We start from the raw sequence: 19,721 nt of genomic DNA, 5'->3' as shown, positions 1-19,721 counted from the left end.
TTCGTATCCCCTGCCTTGGGGTCGCCCACTTACTTCTCGTGCGTCCACCCCGGCTGGAAACCCGCACCCCCTCTTCTCTTCCCTGGCGGGGGGAGGTAGACCCCGATAGGGAGCGGAACCCCGCCCCTCCCTTGTTACTGACGGGCCCCGCCCCCTCCCGCCGCCCGGCGGAGCTCCGCCCCCGCCCCCGCCCCCCGCCCGGCCACAGAGCTCCCCTCGCTCAGTCTGGCTGGCCCCATGTTACTGAGCGGAGCTCCTCCGGCGGGCTCCGGCCCGGGGCAGCGGGCGCAGGGGAGCGCGGGGAGCGGCCCGGGGGGGTCGCGCCGGGGCGCCGGGGGAGCGGGAGCCGGCCCTGGAGGGGGCGGCAGTGGCGGAGTGGCCAAGTGGCTCCGGGAGCACCTGGGCTTCCGCGGGGGGGGCGGCGGCGGAGGTGGGGGCAAGCCGGCGCCCCCGGAGCCGGACTACCGTCCCCCCGCACCCTCCCCGGCCGCGCCCCCTGCGCCACCCCCGGACATCCTGGCCGCCTACCGGCTGCAGAGGGAGCGCGACTTCGAAGACCCCTACTCTGGGGGGCCGTCCAGCTCCGCTGCTGCTCCAGCCACCCCCGCCGTTCCCGGCCCCACGCCGCCCCCGCGCCACGGCTCGCCTCCCCACCGCCTTATTCGGGTTGAGACCCCTGGCCCCCCAGCGCCCCCTCCCGAGGAGCGGATCTCTGGACCCCCCGCCAGTAGCGACCGGGTGAGTGCTGCGCCGGGGCGGGGGTGGCCGGGAGGAGAGGTGGTAGGAGGTCTGGGGCTTTCAAGAGGGACAAAGGTGGCCTGGCCGGGGCCGGGCCTGGGCCCCTCAATGTCACGGTTCCTGGCGGACAAATCTTAATCCTTGACCCGGGGGCTCGGAGCCTTCAACCACCTTTGTTCAAATTCTCGACTGACTAATCTGGGACGTGCGCCCCAAACTCTGCTTCTGTCCCTCTTATCGCCCCGGGACCAGTGGCCCTCTTCCTCACGGGCTCTGCCCTCCTCATCTCAGTCCTCCGCCTCCTCCCGGGGCCTAATCAGCGAGCTTTTTTCTAACGGAATTTGAGCACCCCCCCAACCCTACGCCAGTTTATGGCCTCCCTGCCCTTTGATCTCTGACCACCCCCGCCCCCCCCGGGCAGAGGCAGCACAGAGCTCCATTGCTCCTCTTCAGGGAGCCCAAGCCTCCTTGCAGGTGTTGGAGCCCCAGGAAGGAGGGCGGGGGGGGGGGGGGCGGTGCGCTGGGGTTTCTCCCTGTGGCTACCGCAAGAGCTGGTCTTTGCCTTACCCAATGTGGTCCTGGAGCCAGGTGGACTGTTGTTCTCAGGAAGCCAGAACAAGCGGTATGTAGCTCTTCACCAAGGATACTGACCACTGAGGTCCAGGCGGGCCCACTCCTGCACTACTTCCCTTGTCCCCCCCAGGTAAGGGGGCAGTCAGTGCTTAGAACCTGTTGCCCAGAAGGGGCTGAGCAGCTGAGCCCACTTGTCTCCTCCTGGCCTCCCCTTTACCGGGCCCATTCTGAGGGAGGCTAGAGCCTTTGGGGGACCTGCAGGCATGGGATGAAGGGAAAGCTGGGCATTCACTGTTCTGGAGAACATTCACAGTGCCTCAGAGGCTCTGGTGGAGAAGCCATCCCTTGCCCAACCCCTTTTCAGCCTTCTCCCTCCTTGATAGCTGAAAGCCATCTCCAGGTCCCTCTAGCCCTAAATTCCACGGCAGTGACTCTGTGGGCTGCCCTGGCTCTGTTGTCCCTTCCTCACGCAACCCTGGAAGCTCAGCTCTGGGGCTTAATCCCTTTCTTCAGTGGAGAACACAGTTTTATTTGATTGGAGGGCAAATCCATTGGCTCCAGTGTTAAGCCTTTGGTGGAGAGAGTGCCGTTCTGCCCGATTTCCTGGATAAGAGAGATGTGTCGGGGTCAGAGCAGAAGCCTCAGGAATGTGAATTATTTTTCCCCTAGTTCCTGCCATGGGGCATGACTGCCCAACCTGGACCAGGATCCTTAGCCTGCAGAAGGAGACTGTGCTTTCATCATGTCCTTCAGCTCCTGTCCTTCCTCATTGTCGCCCACTGTTGGGCGATGTGAGGTGGTGGTGGCAGTGAGGCAGAGGAAGCATTAGGCCTTGTTCTTACTATTGACCAGTTAGTGTCCTTCTCCCTGACCACTGCCCATTGGCACATGGGCCTGAGCTATCCCTGGCCTTCCTCTCTGCAATCTTGGAATGGCCTAACAGGCTACCCCCCAAGCCATGGGCTCCTCTAGGACAAGGACCATTGTCCTCCTCATGTGTGTATTTCCCAAGTGCCTGACATGCTTGGCCTAAAAAGGAGTGAATGAAATACGCCCATTGCTAGGGTGACCTGAAGGTCAGAGACTCCCTTAACTACAGCTCCCTTTTGTACATTTCCCCACAGAGACCCCCAAGGAAGGGGCTGCATCCACACAACTGTGGATGATCCATAGCCGCTTCTCACCGAGGGCAACCATTCCTCAACCTGGGTCGACTCTGTGATCTGTGGGCTGTTCAGACCTTAGGGGCCAAGAGGTGTCTGACTCCTTTGTCAGCTGCAGGGACAGGAATGAAATCCAGCAGGATCTCCCAGGAGCTACACAATCTGTGGTTTCTTTAGTGGGTGTGATGAGAAGGATCCAGGATGCCATCCAAACTGGCTCAGGGGCAGGGACATTGTCTCTGCGGGCCCTGACCTGGAGCCTCCCACCATTGAGAGAGAGCAGCTCCACTCGTTTAGGAGCAGAGTTTGGGGGATCCCAGAGTTTTCCCTTAGGACGAGTCCAGGTTAGGTCCCTGAGCCCCTTATCCTAAACCCAAGTTGCTGTCCCTGAACAGTGAGCTGGCCTGTTGATCTGGAGTTTATGTTCTGTGAGGTGTTTTGTCCCAATTCTCTGTTCCTCTCCTCTCAGCCAGGCAGGTCTTCTTGGCTTTTTGCTTTGGGGTCACTTCCTGAGGTGAGATAGGGACTGCACACCAGGATGTGCCATAGGCTGGCCCACTTTTCTTCTTCTCCTGGAGCCCAGTGGCTGGTGCCAGGAGGGCCCGAACCCTGTGAGAGGGCCTGGGTTGTGAGGTTTGACGAAATGGGTGGAAATACTTCTGTGATGAGATGATTGAGGAGAAACGAGCCCTGTGGAAAGTGAATGTGGGGGGCAGGAGAGAATGGGAATTTAGGCAGGACCCTGAGAGGCCCAGGGAGCTTAAGACAGTTAGTGTCTCCCCATGCAGGGCTCTGGCTGCTGGCCCTCCCTGAAGCCCACTGCCGCATTTGGCAAGGGGGCAAGGGTGCCATCTGGGCAGGCCTGGCAGGGCAGGTGTGGGAGCAGTGGGAGCTGCACCCTGGACCGGGCAGGCAGGGCCTCACCGTCTGGCCATAGGAAGAATTCCCTCATGGTGCTGGGCCCTGTCTGGCCTCCAGGCCACACTTGGGCAGAGGGGTGAGAGAACTGGGCCTTCCTTGCTTTGCTCCCTTTTCTCAGATCTGCAACAGGAAAAACCTGGTCTAATTAGGAAAGGGGGATGGGGATGGGAAAGGGACCCTAATTGGATGAAGCTTTGAGCTGCCTGTGACCATCTGCACAGTGTGTCCTTTGCCTCCATCCTGCCAAGATATGTGTGTGTGTGTGTGTGTGTGACAGAGAGACAGTGAAAGAGATGATGTGAACAATAAGGCAGGCACCCTGGATGCACTGAAACCAGGGCTCTTGTTCTTAGCCCATGGAGAAGCTTCTGGGGTTCATGAACCTCCAGAAATTGTGTGCAAATATTTGGGTGCATGAGCATTTTCTGGGAAAAGGCTCACAGCTCCCAGATTCTCACAGGAGTTCATAGGGCCCAAAATATCAAGAACTTTAAAAAATAGATACACCTCATATGTGGTGTCCATGTGGACTGGGATCTTCCAGGCCCAAATTTGGAAACAAGTGAAAAAACAGGTAGAAAGAGGAAAGGGAAGGAAACTTTGAGGGTGTCCAAAGTCAAACAAGACATCCCTGCCCTGGGATCAGGAGGGCGGGTAGGGGCTGCCGCAGGATCGTGCCTTAGCCAGTGTTCACTGAGGATTTCTATAGCATTAAGTGACACTGGCCTGAGCGCTGAAGGGACTCACCACCTACAAGACCTGGTCCTTGCCTTTTTTGAGTTTGTTCGGTCTTGCTTTAATTTTCCTTATTATGACTTCCACAGAGTCCGGAGTTCTGATCTGTTTATCTTGCACATGTCCTCCGGTGGAAGCAGGGAGAGGAAAGGTGAAGGGACCTTTGTGGCCTGGTTAGAGCTCTTAACCCTTTGGGGCCTGGGCTGGCCATCTTTGCTGCCATTGGTGCTCAGCTTCACTGCTGAGGCCTGCCAGCTCCTGGCGCATTTTATGGCAGGCCCATCCACTCTTCCCACTGCCACCTCCTCACGCTGCGGCACGCACTCTTTCGGGGAGGCATCTGCAGCTTGTTGGCTTGGCCAGTGACTCAGTGACACCTCAGTCAGCCCTGGCACTCCACCTGCTGGGAGCTGGGAACAGCCAGGGCGCTGCAGACCCGTGGGACGCTACGCGAGAGCCGCGGGGGAGCCCAGTCCCTGTGCACAGTGAGCCTGCGGTACCTCCAGAGCCTGGGGGCGGCCGCGGGGCTTCGCGGCACCTCGAAGTGCCGCACTCTTGGAGCTCCCTTTGTGGCTGTCGCTGTGAGCTCCTGGAGGACCCAGAGATTTGGTCTTTTCTTCTTTAATGATATAACGGCAGACAGTTACCTCGTCAGTACCTACCGTGTGCCTGGTACCCTTTTGAAGCAGCTGATGTGTTTTAGACCAGTTGCTTCTGACAGCGACCCTCCGAGCAAGATTCTGTTCTTATCCCCAGGTTATCTATAGGGAGACTGAAGCACAGGAGCGTTGAGTCACATTTGCATGGTTTCACAGCTGGTAAGTAGGAGAGCTGAGGTGCACAGCCAGGCAGCCTGACGGCAGGCTGGCTGCCAACACCGTGCCGTGGGGCCGTGGCACCTGCAGACAGGAGACGGGAGGTGTTCACCGAGCATTCGCTGAGGAACAAGGGGAAGGAGACTCAGAGAAGGAATGGAGAGTGCATCCCATGCTGAGTTCACCATTTCCCGAGCCTGAAGGCCAGCACTTGCCACCCAGTCCTGAGGTGGCCCCAGACACACCTTAAAAGGGTTGTCGACATCCATTGTGTGTCTGTGATGTTCGAATGTCTTACAAGCATGACATTTCTTTGTAATTAGAAAAAGATGATAACAAATTTGTTTCATGTGAAGGAGTTTCCATGGCAGATAAAATTGGGAAAGACATTCCAATAAGTGGGAAGAGGGTGCAGAAAGTTTGATCTCGGGAAAGGTAAATAGTATACCATTTCCAAAACTGACAGACTTTCAGCGGAAAAAGGATCTCACGGTTAAATACTTTGGAGAAATGCCGAGTTAAACAAAATTAGACAGCTCTCTTTGCTACACGATTTCTCAGAGCCTTTAACATCCTAGAGTGTATTTTAAATCTACAAGGAGAGGAGAGAAGATGCTACATTTCCCAAGTTGTCTGGAAAATCTGCAGCAAGGCACTGAGAGTCAGGAGACCTGGGTCCCAGTCTTGTCTCTATGGCCACCATCTGTGTACCCTATCAGGCACCTAAACTCTGGGCTTTAGTGTCTGAATAGACGAGATCAGCAGCAGGGGTAGCATCTATTGAGCACCGACTGCATTCCAGTCTCTGAACTAAGGACTTTGACGCTCATTGTCCTCTTCCCAGTCCTGTGAGGTAGGTACTAATACCATCCCCATTCTACAGGTGAAAAACCAGAGGCTTCCAGACATTAAATGTCAACTGAAGACATGGAGGAAAGGGGAAGGGATAGACTTTGGGGACCTTGCAGAGCCCAAATCCTGTGACTTGTGCCCCCTCCTAACTCCCCCTGGACTGGCAAGCCCCATGGGTGGGGTCAGGAACTCCTAGCAGGGCCCACCAGATGGTGGGCCTGCCAGCTATCTCAGGAGAGGCTTAGGCAGGAAGGAGAGTCAAAGCCGGACAGCTGCTCTGGGAGGGGCACTGCCCAGTAGGAACAGGCACAAGAGCCGGGTCTGGAGCCTGCTGGATGGCAGGAGGGAGGGGATCTGGTTGGCAGGAGGCATGGGGACAAGGGGGCGTCTGAGCAGCAGCTACTTGCCTACTAGTTTGGAATTATTTCAGCCTTTCAGTAGCATTCTGTTTACTAGAGGGTTTGCCTAAATATTAGCCCTGGTTTTAGGTGCCTTCCCTGCCAGTTCTTCCCTTCTGCCCTTGAACCAGAGGCTTTGATCCCCATTAAATGTTGGTTCTCCAGATGGCCTGCTCCTACAGCAGCTACTGGCCTGTGAGAGTGGTCAGAGTTGGGGTGAATGGGGATCTGAGAGTCTGTGTCGCTCCAGAAGATAGAGTCTGAGAGAGGGAGGCCTTTTGAGCATCCAGGAAATGTGCACTGAGCGCCTACCTCGTGCCAGGCCCCGTGATGGAGGCGGTATACAACAGTGAGTACAGTAGTCAGGTAAAGGTCCCATAAACAAAATAAATCATGATAGAACAAAGGTGTCAGAAGCCTGCGGAGGCAGCCCTCCCCCCACCCCCCGAGCAGTTTTGCCTCCTCACATGACCTAGAAATCACTGGGAAGGCAGGCCTGGCCTCTGACAGGGATCCTATGTGCCCAGGGTGGGTGCCCATCTTGCCAACCTTCCCAGCAGGTGTTTCTGCTTCTGCTCCTGACTCCCAGCCCTGTGGGTGGCTTCTCTGGGTGACGCGCCCAGGGCGGGGGGCTAGTGTTTCCTGGAGCAGGGTGTGGAGTCAGGGATAGAACAGAGGAGCCATTGAGCTGCCCACAGAGCTGCCACCTGGGTGCCCACAGGCATCGTGGGCTGGCCCTCAGGAGGCCCGTGCTGGGCCTGGGATGGGTCACAGCTCAAGTCCAGCCCAGGACTCCAGTGGGAAGGGCTGTTGGGGGGAGCTCTGTAGAGTTGGGGGTACTGGAGCTTAGGCCAGGCACTTCTCACTGAGCAGCTCTGGGACTCAATGCCCCCCCCCACCTCCCCGCTGGATTCATGATGCCTTTCTCTTCTGAATAAACAAGGAAAAATGCTTCCTTGGTCCATTCTTCCTGTTCTATGTGAACTAACTTAACAAATATCTACCGAGCACTTTTAGGCACTGGGTATTTAGCAGTAAACATGGTTCCTACCCTCAGGAAGCTCATGGTCTACAGGAAGACAGATGATAAAACAAGTATTTACTACACAGTGTAATAATAGCCCAGCACAGAGGCACCTAACCATACCTGGGGGGGGGGGAGAATGGAAAGGCTTTCTGAAGAAAGAAAATCATCTAATCCAGGCAGAGGGAAAGCTTTTTTGGTAAGAAACAAAGCACAGAACTTTCAGGTAACAGAATGATCCAAGGTGGGTAGGGAGAAACCGAAGAAGAAAGCAGAATCTTTAAATCCCTTTAACTTTGGACTTTGTCTTGTGGGCATTACCCTGTTTAAGGATGGCACGTCCAGTGACTCAGTTACTGTTAAGTAGCTGCCACATAGGAGCGTGAGGCTGGGTGCCCGCTGCCAACTCCAGAGCCCCCTTGGTCAGGTGGGTGCGGCTGTGGGTGCTAGTAGGCCTGGGAGGAAGCAGCTTGGGGTGGATTTCTTTTCTCTGCTTCCTGAAAGAAAGAGGACTAGGGGTGGAGAGCTCCAAGGGGAGATAGGCAGTGATCTAGTAGCAACATTTTTCTAGTACCTGCTGTGAGCCGGGTGCTTCTTAGGGCTGGAGAGACAGAAACAACAAAGAACTGTAGGCTAGTGGATCCGCTGATGGTGGGGATGGTATGACCTGAGATGGTGGTCTTCTCAGAAGCAGGTAGAGATTTGAGGGAGGCGAAGGAACTGGGGGGCTTGGGTGGAACAAGGTGGAACATGGTAGGGGCTGAAGAACTGAAGGGGGAGATGATAGGTGTCATTGGGATGTGCTTCAGAGACCCCTAGAGGGGCTCGTGGGGGGCCCAAGGAACATGCATGAGCAGTCTCTGTCGGGGGGGCAATTTCCTTTCTCCATCTCTGCTTTGCTAGGGGTCCCAGATCCACTGACCCTGGACAAGCAGTCACCCCACAGCCTCCCTGCTCAACTGGCTCTTGCAATCCTGATCTGGCCCAGACCCAAAGCCTACACCAAGAATGGAGGAGAGGCAGGAGTGGCCCCTCCTTGTGCCGCGGGCCCCGGAGCCACCTCTTGTCAATGCCTGTCAACTCAGTGTGCAGTGCTTCCCCTCAGGTGCTGGCAGCCCTGGGTGGGCTGGGCTCTGTCTCCGCCTCGGCCTCCCCCCTTCAAGGAGCCTGGGCCCAGCTTGGAGAAAGGCTCTATTGTCCTCAGCTGCACCCCGCCCTGAGCACCTTGAGCTCTTCCTCAGGGTGTGTGGCTTACAGTTCGCTCTGCCTTGACTGGAGCAGGGACAGAGGGTTGGTCATGAACCACTTGGGAGGAGAAAGGGGCAGTGTGGGATGTGGAGGGTCAAGGCTACGCCTTTCCTGTTCCTGGCCCCCAGGAACCAGGGAATTTCAGCAGAGCCCAAACCCTGGCTTTCCTCAGGGCTGTCCTTGGGTGGTCTCTCTCCTGGGATGACCAACATGCCTACTGGTGGCAGGTTGACAGCATAATTTTGCACAAAGGGCACAGATTCCAAATGGGTTCCTCCACTTAGGCGGGATGGTCTTGGGCATGTTGTTCCCTACCTGCCCTGAGCCTCCATTTCCTTAAAATGAGTATAATAATATGCACATGACATGGTGATGAATGTTCTGAGAATAGACCAGCAGAACTGTGCCATGAAATGAGTATTTGGCTTTTCTTTTCTCGATGGTCAGCAAATTTTTCTTTGTTCAGCATCTGGGATTGAACTTGTAGGCATGGACCAAGTTAATCTCTGAGTTGCCTGCTATTCTCCACTTGTTCTTTGAACTCCAACCCCTTTGTAGCCAGCTCTCTGAATTAATTCCCTCTGTTGAACCATCTGGTGTTGAACACCTCTATCGCCCTGCCTGGACCTGGACTGAGGCAGGCCTTAATGAAGCCTCCCCAGAGCTTCATCCTGGCCATTTAACCTAAGGGATGGCCCAGAGGCACAAAATTAACAGAAAAGATAGATCTGCCACTCTGCTGGCAGCCTAGTAGGTGAACCCTGCAGAGGAAGAGCCAGAGCCTGTCCCTGTCCAAGCTCAGAGCCTGCCCTTGGATACCTTGGGCTCTGGGTCTAAGATTCTGTTCAGGACTCACTCCCGTGGACAAAGCATCTGGGGAGAAGCAGAGCTGTCTCTCAGATGTCTGAAGCCTGCTCTCCTCACTGTCTTCCCGCAGTTGGCAATCCTTGAAGACTACGCGGACCCGTTTGATGTTCAGGAGACTGGTGAAGGCCCAGCAGGAGCTTCAGGAGCCCCAGAGAAGGTCCCTGAAAATGACGGCTACATGGAGCCCTATGAGGCCCAAAAGATGATGGCCGGTGCGTGATGGAGTCAGGGGTAGGGGATTGCTCTCTGAAGCCTGGGTATTTACACAACAGGCTCTGGGACCCACAAGACTAAGGACTGATTCCACGATCCCTTCACTGGGTCCTTGGAGACCATGGGTCCACCATGGACCACCTTGGTCCTTGGCCACTGCCTTCAAGAGAGTCATTTTGGAGAAGGAGCAATGACTTGTGGTACCTGAGATGTGAGGCGGTGGAGAAGGCCACACAACCAAAGGTCAGGCAGATAGAGTTAGGATAGTCAGGAGGGCAGGATAGTGGTGTGGGCCGGGGGTCATGGAACCCAAAAAGAGAATCACTAGCTTTAGGGAAGGTGGTGAGCTTGAGATGATGTGATATCAGAGTGAAACATCTTTATGGCAATTGGAACCACATGGCTAGAGAAGAGCAAGCCTGTCAAGGAGTGGGGGCGGAGAGCAATGAATAAGACCTGGTCCTGGGGCGCAGAGCAGAGGTCAAGAGAGGATCCAGGGAAAGATGAAGATAAGATTATGTCAGCTTTATTACTGACAAAGTAGATTGAGAACACTACTTAGCTATGTCTCCACAACGGGCTGCTTAATACTTCACAGAATTAAACTTGCCCACTCAGGCTTAGGCCATGAGGCACAGCTATAAGCCCCTTCACGGGGGGCAGGAGGAGAAAGAGCCAGAAGGCAGAGCTGAGAAAGAGAGCGAGCATCCACTGGTAATCAGATAAGCTGCTCTCCCTCCTTGGGAGAGGGGCAAGGGGGCAGAGAGTGGTCAGGAGTGTTCTTCCATGGGGCGCATGGAAACGTGAGCCGGTAGAGTGGAGGAATCTAGATGCAGAGAGACGAGGCTAAGAGTCATCAGGTACTGGTGGTGAACAGATGGAATTTGGAGGATGGAGGGCCAGGACCAAGGAGAGCAGTGTAGTGCACAGAAAGGGAGAAGGTGGGAGGGTGACTACCCAGTTTAGATCAGAGGGGTGTGTCCCCCTCGGAGGCCCATGAATGCCCTGGAGTTGTATGTGAAAATTTGCACATTTTTCTGGGGAGTGGCTCCACAGCTTTTACTAGATTTTCACTGGGGTCAACGATCCCAAAAAGAATCACAGAACAGACTAGAAGAACTTCTGGGGAAAGTGGCAAGTTTGAAACGTTAAAGTGAAAGATGTTGATGGCAACTGGAAGTGTATAGGGTGCCATGAGACTGCGCAAGGAGTGAGGGCAAATCAGACCTGGTTCTGGGGAACAGAGACCGAGAGAGGGGCCAGGGAAAGAGTCCAAATAGGAGTGCTCAGAGAGGACGACCATGAACATGACTTGTCAGAGGGGACAGTTTCAAGGAGGGAGTGATCAGCAACAAAGAAGGATTTTCTGATTGTCAAGTGGTATTATTTGGGATGCAAGGAAAAAAACTGGAGCTGAGTAGCCAAGAGGAGGTGGATTAGGAGAGGACCCTGCCTCAGTTTCCAAAATGCGTAAGCCTCATTTCCCAAGCCCTTGCTGGCCATCTAAAGATCTTTTTTCTGTCTTTCACGCTGGTGCTTCTCTGCCCCTGCCTCCATTGGATCCCATTGCTTTTTGGAACCCCAGAGGTGTTTTGAGGGCAAGGGACCCCGGATGTGTGGCCATTGGGCCCCCAAAGCCAGTGGCATCTCCTCTGAAGGAGGCTTGGTGTGTTGCTGAGGGCGCTGCCAGAGGAGCTGAGCCGGGCAGCCAGGGCTGCTCTCACACCTCCCCTTCCTGCCTTGCCCTGGCAGAGATCCGGAGTTCCAAGGAGACAGCAGCTCAGCCCCTGCCTCTGTATGACACGCCCTATGAGCCAGAGGAGGAGGGGGCCACCCCAGAGGGTGAGGGGGCCCCCTGGCCCCGGGAGTCCCGGCTGCCAGAGGATGACGAGAGGCCCCCCGAGGAGTATGACCAGCCCTGGGAGTGGAAGAAGGAGCGGATTTCCAAAGCCTTTGCAGGTAAGCCCTGGGTGGAGAGGGTGGGTCTGCTGGGGCCTCTGAACAGCTCTCCAGGCCCAGGGGAGTGGAAGGAGTGGACCCCAGGGGCTGGGGGAGTCCCCGAAGCTGGGCTCAAGGGAAGCATAGTTGAGTGCATCCCAGAGATTGGTGAATTGGGCAGTGTGGGTGCAGGGTCAGGGAACGGGCACGGGAGGATGAAGGGTCTCCCCTGCATCACCACCTCTCAGAGGCCAAGAGGCTTAGGCCACTTCCATCTTTTGGGAGACAGGGCGTATTTTAAAATAAAGAAATTCCCAAACAAGATGATAAAACTTGTGACATGTTAAATACTTACACTTAACAAAAGAAGGCATTTAACTCCCCAGACAATGAAAATGGCTGTGTGTGTAACCTTTAGAGATCCCAGCCCTGAATCAGAGAGCTGTGCCAGACCAGGAGCACCTGTGCCCCAGGGGGATTTCTGAGGAGCAGGAACTGGTGGGGGAGAGGGAGGTTGTGAGAAATCCCCTTTGTTGAATGAGGGTTAGGTTTCTCCTGTCCCAGGCACCCCAGCACCTGTCCCAGGCCTGGAGTCCAACCTGGGGAGGTGTGTGTTGGTGGTCTGAGTGGGTGCTGCTACAGTCTGGAGAGCCTGGAGAGTGCTTTAGCCCCTGGATTCTTGATTCAGTGAGAATACAAAGGGTGGAAATGCCATTCGACTTCACCCGGACTCCCATGGCCCCCTCATCCCTCCTGGAGCTAGACTCAGCTCTCTGCCCTGTCCTCCCCACCCTGGCAGCCAGACTGGGAAACCACAGGTTTCTAATTTGTTTCCTGTAAAGCTTGCACCATGGAGGATGGACCGTTTATCTCCAGAAGTCTCCTTGGAGAATCAATACTGTTTGGATTGCTTAATGGGAAAATCTATGCTCGTCATTAGGAAACCTCGTTAGCAGTCCTGCAGCCGCCAGCGGCATCCCTGTCTTAATTGTCAAGGCTCAGGACTGAGGGTGTGGGGGGTAAATTTCAATAAAACATCTGCCCCCACATCGGAGTATTCCTGACAGCCTGGAGCCGGGCTGTCGGTCTCACTGCCCATGACTTCCCAGGCCGTGGGGAAAAGGTGGCAAGTCTGAGGGTGCCAGGAGGCTGTGGGGGCCTGGGTGTGGTGCTGGGAGGCAAGGGCAGCTCGTTGTCTCTCCCTTCCTCCTCTCCTGGTCCCTTTGGGCCCTGGAGGCTTATGAGGGTTCTAATGAAGGGGGCCCACGTGGCTGGCAGTGCAAGACTCTGCATCCTGCTATTTGCTACCTGTGCCTCCCACCCTTGGACTAAGCCAGCCTGGTGTGGTCACTGTGGCTCCATCCAACCCTCTGAGAGTCCTGCTCCCCCCTCAGAAGCCACCCCTGCCTCTGCTCTGACCCTGCTCCTTTCTAGGCTGTCCTGTGTCCTGGCTCTGGGTTTTGGTGTCTCAACCTCTGCCTCTCTCTGTCTCTCTGTCTCTGTCTCTGTCCCTGTCTGTGCCTCTTCTCCCTGCTGCTACTGGTTCCAGTTGACATTAAGGTCATCAAAGACCTACCTTGGCCTCCGCCGGTGGGACAGCTGGACAGCAGCCCCTCCCTGCCTGACGGGGACAGGGACATCTCCGGTCCAGCCTCACCCCTCCCCGAGCCCAGCCTGGAGGACAGCAGCGGTGGGTCTTGTGGGAGCTTCTGGCCAGGGTGACATGTCCTCTCATGCCTCAGGCCCTGCCAGCTTGGGTTCGAGGAGCTGAAGTGGGGCAGGGTTTGGAGAACCCAGGAAGAATCCCCCTTGTCCTGGAGGGAAGAGAGAAGGGACAAAGCACACATTCCTCCTTCCTCCCAGAGGTGTGGGGAAGGTGTCTTCTAAAGGAGTCCCTTTCCAAATATCTTTCCTACCATGCCACAAAAATCCACTATTTTAAATTCACTTCTTTGCATAGGACTTTGCCTGCCCCAATCCTTTGGCGATGCAAATAACTCTCGAGGTGGGGGTGATGCTAGCGTAGGAAGTGTCTGACTCCTTCGAGTAAGGGAAGGGTCTGATCCTTGCATCTGGTGACTGAGAGACAATAAGGTCCTGAAAGTGCTACAAGGAGAGAAAAAGCCTAGATGAGGAGAAAGGAAGCACTGAATGCTTCATCTCTGTTCAGTTTTGTACAGAATGTTTGTACATTTGGGCCTCAGTGTGAGGGCTATTTTGTAAATACGGGATGAAGGAGCGTCTCCATCGCCTGCCCGCGTGTGCCTGCGCTCAGGTGGCCCACTGGCTTCCTCCCTCCCCTGTGCTGGCTCAGTGGTCAGGCCTGCCCTGGTCTGGGAGGGCAGAGCCGCCTCAGCCGGGCTCCTGGGGGGGGGGGGCAGGGAGCCTGTGGGCAGCAACCCTGGGGGCAGGGGAGGGGTGGGCCGGCTGGCGGCTTTGGGCAGGATTAGCCTGTCAGGATGGCACCAAGGGGAATCGGATAATTGTTCTCAAATCGATAAGTCATTTCTACAGAATGGCTTGGCAGGGTGATATGGAGAACGGTAATGAACTCTGAGGAGGAGAAAGAAACAATATTATCAGCGCTGAAGGCACCCCGAGGGGGAATGGAATAGGGGAAGGCAGGCCGCTGCTCCAGAGGGAGAAGTTTAAGTGGTTTCTCATGTTGCTCCTCTCCCCTCTCCTCCCACAGCATGGGGACTGGTAGGCACAGTATGGCATAGGAGGGCTGAGCCCCACCCCCAATGAGGGAGTGGACCCAGGATTCTGTCCCCAGAGACAGTCAAGCCCAGGAGCATGTCCCACCCTTCCAGAACATTCCTTTGACCCCTTCTGGCAGAAAATGGGGGTGGAGCACCAGTTATTCTACAGGGCTCTATCTCTTAGGTCCTCAGAGTCTATGACTGGTATATTCCCCACAGCCCAGTTTGAAGGATCTGAGAAGAGCTGCCTGTCACCCGGCCGGGAGGAGAAGGGGCGGCTACCTCCCCGACTCTCTGCAGGGAACCCCAAGTCAGCCAAGTCCCTAAGCATGGAGCCCAGCAGCCCCCTTGGGGAGTGGACAGACCCAGCACTGCCTCTGGAAAACCAGGTGTGAGTGTCTGTGTCCAGCTGGGGACTCTCTCCCCTCCTCCTTTCCCCTCCTGCCACTGGCTTGCCTGCAGGGGACACCCAGAATGGGTGGGCCAGGACGGCGAGGGACCCAGCAGAGATGCCCCCCTTCCTCTCTCTTGTCCTCAGCTGGTACCATGGGGCCATCAGTCGAACAGATGCCGAGAACCTGCTCCGACTGTGCAAAGAGGCCAGCTACCTGGTGCGCAACAGTGAGACCAGCAAGAATGATTTCTCTCTGTCCCTCAAGTGAGTAGGGGTGGGCCAACTACCAGCGTTAGGCAGGATTAACTTGTCACCATGGCACCAAGGAGAATCCATGGGAAGGCAACTGGCAGGACAGAAGGAGACTCCAACATTCTCCCCGTGCCCAGCCAAGCTGGGGAGAACTCCATCCCCATGAACATTTGCTGACTCTGGGCCAGGCCCTGGGGATTTGGAGGGTCTGAGGCTCAGCCCCAGATTGCAAGGAGCTCAGAGTCCTTTAGAGGAAACAGTCAAGCTACAGTGTCCAGCTCAGAAAATATCTGTCACGTACTAGCTGTGTGGCCTGGGGCCCCCTTAACCTCTCTGGGCCTCAGTTTTCTTACTTATAAAATGGGGAAATAATAATGTCTACCTTATAGGGAAGGATCAAATGAAATAATATATGGGAGGCACTTAACATGGTGCTAAGTGCTAAATAAATGATCACCATCATCTTTATTGGAAGGATAGGAAGATAGGATACACAGAACGAGCACTGGCCTCCGAGGCCATCCTGGTAGAATGGCCAGCCCTCCCCTCGGTACCCAGGAGTTCTGCCTGGTAGCACCTGCACCCCACGTGGCAGCCCGTCAGATGGTGTGTCCATTCACATCCCCCCATCACTACTGGGGCATCTGTACCACCTCCTACCACATTCCCCAGGGATATTAGAATACAGGTATATCCCCACTTCAAATGAATGCAATATACAGAAATTTGGGACTATTGAACAGATACATTTGAGGATAATTACTCAACTTCAACTAAAAGATAATGGGAAGATCCAGTCTGTAGTCAAATAACTTGAATTTTATTCCTGGGCTTAATAAAACTAGCTATGTTGACCCTAGGCAAATCATGTAACCTCTCTGGGCCTTGGTTTCTCCCACTGCAAAATGCATTGATGGGTACCTCTTAGGTTTCTTGCAGCTCTCATACTCTGCAAATTATCATAAAATCAAAGGAGCATTTAGGAAAAGTTCATCTGTCAAAAATCTGATATAACACTAGGATGTGTATTGCTTTAATAGTTAAGAGTCACAGAGCATCTGCTATGTGCCAAGCAGCGTATATACCCTCTCCAAACCAACTACCAACCTGCAAGATGAATCTCTTTTTTTTATAGCCAGAAAGAAATACAAAGAGGTATGTGACTTGCTCAAGGCCACCAGGTAGTAAAGTGCCCAAAGCAGGATTTGGACCCAGCTCAGTTCAGTCTGACTGCAAGAACAGCACTATTCCATTGCGTAGTCCACCCGTCCTCAAGTCTGGAACAGTCCGAGGCTGGGTTAGATAGCAAGGGTCTGGCTCCCTAAACGGAGCAGGGCAGGGCTCTGCCTTAGCCTGGGGAGTAAGAGGGGAGGCAGGCCTGGATGCTGCTTCAGCCCTGGCTGATCTGGCCCCACCAGCATCTGTCTGCCAGAGCCTCGTTTGCATATAAATGGCTTCTCTGAAATACAATTATGGTTTCTCTGCTCTCTGTAATGGAAGGGCTTTCACTGGTAATTAAACAGCTTCCTCCCAAAGCCATGTCAGCTCTGGCCCTGCGGCCCAGCTAGTCCCACCCAGGCTCCTGAGGGTTGGGCAAGGACTCGGCTTGGGACTTTATCCCAGGAGGTCAGTTATCCAGATGGAGGCTTGTTGCCACTTTATTGCCCTTTTTAGCCAAATCTGTCCCTCAAGGAGAAGATATAATGCAGTTTTGGGGAGAGGTGATTATCCCAAGTGGACTGTGGGTAGTGGTTGTCCCCAAACTGTGAGAGGGTGAGGGAAAGCAAGGGCCAAGCTGCTGCCCACAGCTTTGGGCCTGGGCCATGGCATAGGGCAGACAGGGGAGGGAGACTGCTCACTGCCTCCCTTCTCTACCGCCCCCAGGGGCTGTACATTTTCCTCAGGCCCTTAGCTCCCTTCCTCAGGGCCTGTGTGGTCACTGTCAGCCTCAGCTGTTATCTCAGGCCTCCAGAAGAAGGATGCCCGCGCCCCCCCCCCCCCGCCATACACACATACACCCAGCCTGGGGCCCCCAGCAGGCTTTAGGGTACTGGATCCTGGGGCAAGGAGAAGGAATTGGGAGGGTGGGTGATAAAGGACTGTTTCTTCCTGTCATCCCTTTCCTCTCTTCAGTCATCCACTTTCCATCTCCACTTGTGGGCCCAGTGAAATGGGGCCAGTCAGAGCCTTCTTTGTACCCAGGCAGGGCAGGGAAATAAGGTTTGCCAGCCTCACCTCGTTTGAGTGCCCCCCTCACCAGTCCTACCTCCTATACTAGTTTCTGAGCCCTGCACTTGTCCCCAGGTAGGCTCTGGCCCCGAGAGACAAGTATTCAGGCTTCAGGGCTCCCGCATGCACTGCTTCCTCCTTGCCTGTGGCCCGGGCCTGTGGTAGCTTGGGCAGGGGTTGTTCTTGCTCGGGCCCCACCCCCATGCTGTCTCTCTAAGACAGGGTGCCAGGGCGGCTGGGAGCTAGCCAGAGCTCTGAGCAGCAGGGTCCTTGTCTGAGGGCAGGGCCGGGCACTAATGTCCATTTCCTGGATTGTGTCAGGGAGCTGGGAGAGGCAGGGGAGCCTCCCCTCTCTGAGGGAGGGAATGGAGTTACAGCCTCACGGATGATGTCATCCGGGCTGAAGGGAGAGAGGAGCTGGGGGCTTGGCCCAAGGCCCAGTTAGCAGGAGGGTAAAGGGGTATCCCCTGGACAAGGCAGTGGAGCCTTCCCGATTTGGGAGGGACTTCCAGAGCAGCTAGCTCGCCCCCTCCGCTGGTTTCTGCAAGAGAGAGCCTCAACCAAGATTCACTTGGTTGTCACATCTGTCCACACACTGTCCTGCCCGGGATGTTTGTGTCTCCACATCAGTCACTAGGAGCTCCCCACAGGTGTCATCCCCCACAGCTCAGAGATGGGGAGGGTAGACCAGCCTTGGCCATACAGGCTGGAGGGCACTGGTGCCTGGGTCCCAGAGTCTGGGGCAGGGAGAGTGGTCGCTCCAGTTTCCACCTGCACACGCCCTGTACACTCACTACACACACACATTCTTGGCAAGCCCAGTGCCCGCACCACAAAGCCAATGCCTACTGTTACCCACTCACAAAATCCCCTCTGCCTCCTGCCTGTTTTCTGGACTGACCTCCACCTTCCCTCCCCACCTCCACACACAGCTGGCTCGGAACAACCACTTTTGCTGCAGGGGCGGGGGAGGGGAGGGGGACCGGAGAGGGCCCCTACTCACCAGGGTCTCCTCTCCTCTTCCCAGGAGCAGTCAGGGCTTCATGCACATGAAGCTGTCCCGGACTAAGGAACACAAGTACGTGCTGGGCCAGAACAGCCCACCCTTCAGCAGCGTCCCTGAAATCGTGCACCACTACGCCAGCCGCAAGCTGCCCATTAAGGGGGCCGAGCACATGTCCCTGCTCTACCCCGTGGCCATTCGGACTCTGTAGATGGGTGGCCCGGGCACTGTGACAAATCTGGACCCAGCCCTGTGCCCATCCCCTGGCTGAGGGCTGTGGCCCTTCCCAGGGACATGTTCTGTCAAACCTTTCTTCCCCTCTCCCTGAGATCGAGTGGAAGCTGGAGATTCCTTAATTTATTCTAAACGGAAAGGCCTACTGGGGCCTCGGAGTAAAAGGTGGTCTGGAGCCGAGGACAGAGGAATCCCTGGGGAGAAAGGATAGCCCCTGGAGGAAGGGGGCTTCAGAGCCGCTGGTCTCCAGAGGAGTTTCAGATCCGCAGCTCCCCGCCTTTTCCGCCCCTAGGGCACAGGTGGCGACCCCCTTCCCCACCGACTCCTTCCCCCTGGGTCAATGCGGGGTGGGGCAGGACGCAGGCCTGCGGGGCGCCCTGGCCGCCTCCACCCCTAAACCGCCGGCGGGCTCCGTCCAGAGTCCGGTGCGGGGCTTAGGGAAGGCAGACCCCCCTAGGATGGAGCTGGCCGTGGCGGTGGGGAGACGAGGGGAAGGGCTCGGGCCAGAGGGAACTTGCGCAGTCCCCGGGCCGCCCCGGCTCCCGGCCAGATGCAATAAATAAACCCAGTCCTGCCAGGCACAGCCGCGTCCGCGCCTCCAGCGCCGCCCCCCGGGCTGTCGGGGGAGGGAGAGGCGAAGCGAGCGCAGATTCTGTTTATAAATCAGCTCTGGAAGCGACACAAGCAGGCTGTGAAAAGCACTTTCGAAGCATCAAGTTCCTTCCCTTGACGAGATGTCAAAACATCCCCTGCCGCCCCCGCCCCGGCTGGGGGCACCCGGAGCCGACCGGCCGCGCGGCGCCCCCTCCCCGCCGCGCCGAGGAGCGCGGCTCCCCGAGAGCGCGTCCAATTTCCTGCCAACAGCCGTTCGTCTGGGAGGAGGGGAGCCGCGGAGAGACAAAGAGGCAGCGCGCCAGGCGAGGGGGAGCGGGCGGCCCTGCCACGCGGAAGCCGCGCACCCGCGGAGGCGGGAAAGCTGGCGCGGCGACTGCGTCTTCTTTCCAGAGGAAGCGGGGCCTGCCGCGCCTCCCCCATTCTCCCTCCGCGAGTCCGGCCCCTGGAGACTTGCAGCCCGCAGGTCTGGGCTCGGAGCTCCCTTGGGGCTGGGCCTTCGGGCTCGCGGCCGAGCGTGGCGGGGCGGTCCGCGCGTGCCCCCTGCTGGCCGTGCCTCTAGCCGCGGGTCGCGGGCGCCGGGCCACACCCGACCCCGGCCCTGGGGACGCCCCAGCCCGCGCCCGCAGCTGGACCGGCCGAGGCCTGTGGGGCCAGCCCCCGGGGAATACCCACCGGGCCGCCTGTCGGAGCTGCTGTCGACCCACTCCAGGCCCGCCCTCCTGCTCCCACGGGGCTCCCCGAGGGGCCGAACAAACATCCGCTGGCCTGGGAGCGCAGTCTGAGGGCCTCCTTACAGAACCTAAACCT

At 56.5% G+C, this 19,721-nt stretch overlaps 1 protein-coding gene across 1 annotated transcript; it reads left to right on the top strand.

Moving 5' to 3' along the window:
- Positions 1-237: 237 nt before the first annotated feature.
- SHF (Src homology 2 domain containing F) lies at positions 238-18,879 on the top strand. The gene is made up of 6 exons (XM_034994213.1): positions 238-738; positions 9,405-9,546; positions 11,300-11,506; positions 14,407-14,578; positions 14,726-14,845; positions 18,090-18,879. The coding sequence occupies exons 1-6, from the start codon at positions 238-240 to the stop codon at positions 18,274-18,276; spliced, it is 1,329 nt and encodes a 442-aa protein (XP_034850104.1). The 3' UTR covers positions 18,277-18,879.
- Positions 18,880-19,721: the final 842 nt, after the last annotated feature.

Source organism: Mirounga leonina, unplaced genomic scaffold (assembly GCF_011800145.1).
Source record: "Mirounga leonina isolate KUSES-001 unplaced genomic scaffold, KU_Mleo_1.0 Mir_91, whole genome shotgun sequence".
NCBI lineage: Eukaryota > Metazoa > Chordata > Mammalia > Carnivora > Phocidae > Mirounga > Mirounga leonina.
Note: the sequence above shows the minus strand (reverse complement) of the source record. Positions and strands in the feature narration are given on the sequence as shown.

Bases quoted from the DNA above. Each gene is read 5' to 3' on its own strand.
- SHF (XM_034994213.1), top strand. From the start codon at position 238: ATGTTACTGAGCGGAGCTCCTCCGGCGGGCTCCGGCCCGGGGCAGCGG. The intron at 739-9,404 runs GTGAGTGCTGCG...GTCTTCCCGCAG, and splicing joins CCCCCGCCAGTAGCGACCGG to TTGGCAATCCTTGAAGACTA. The intron at 14,579-14,725 runs GTGAGTGTCTGT...TCTTGTCCTCAG, and splicing joins CTGCCTCTGGAAAACCAGGT to CTGGTACCATGGGGCCATCA.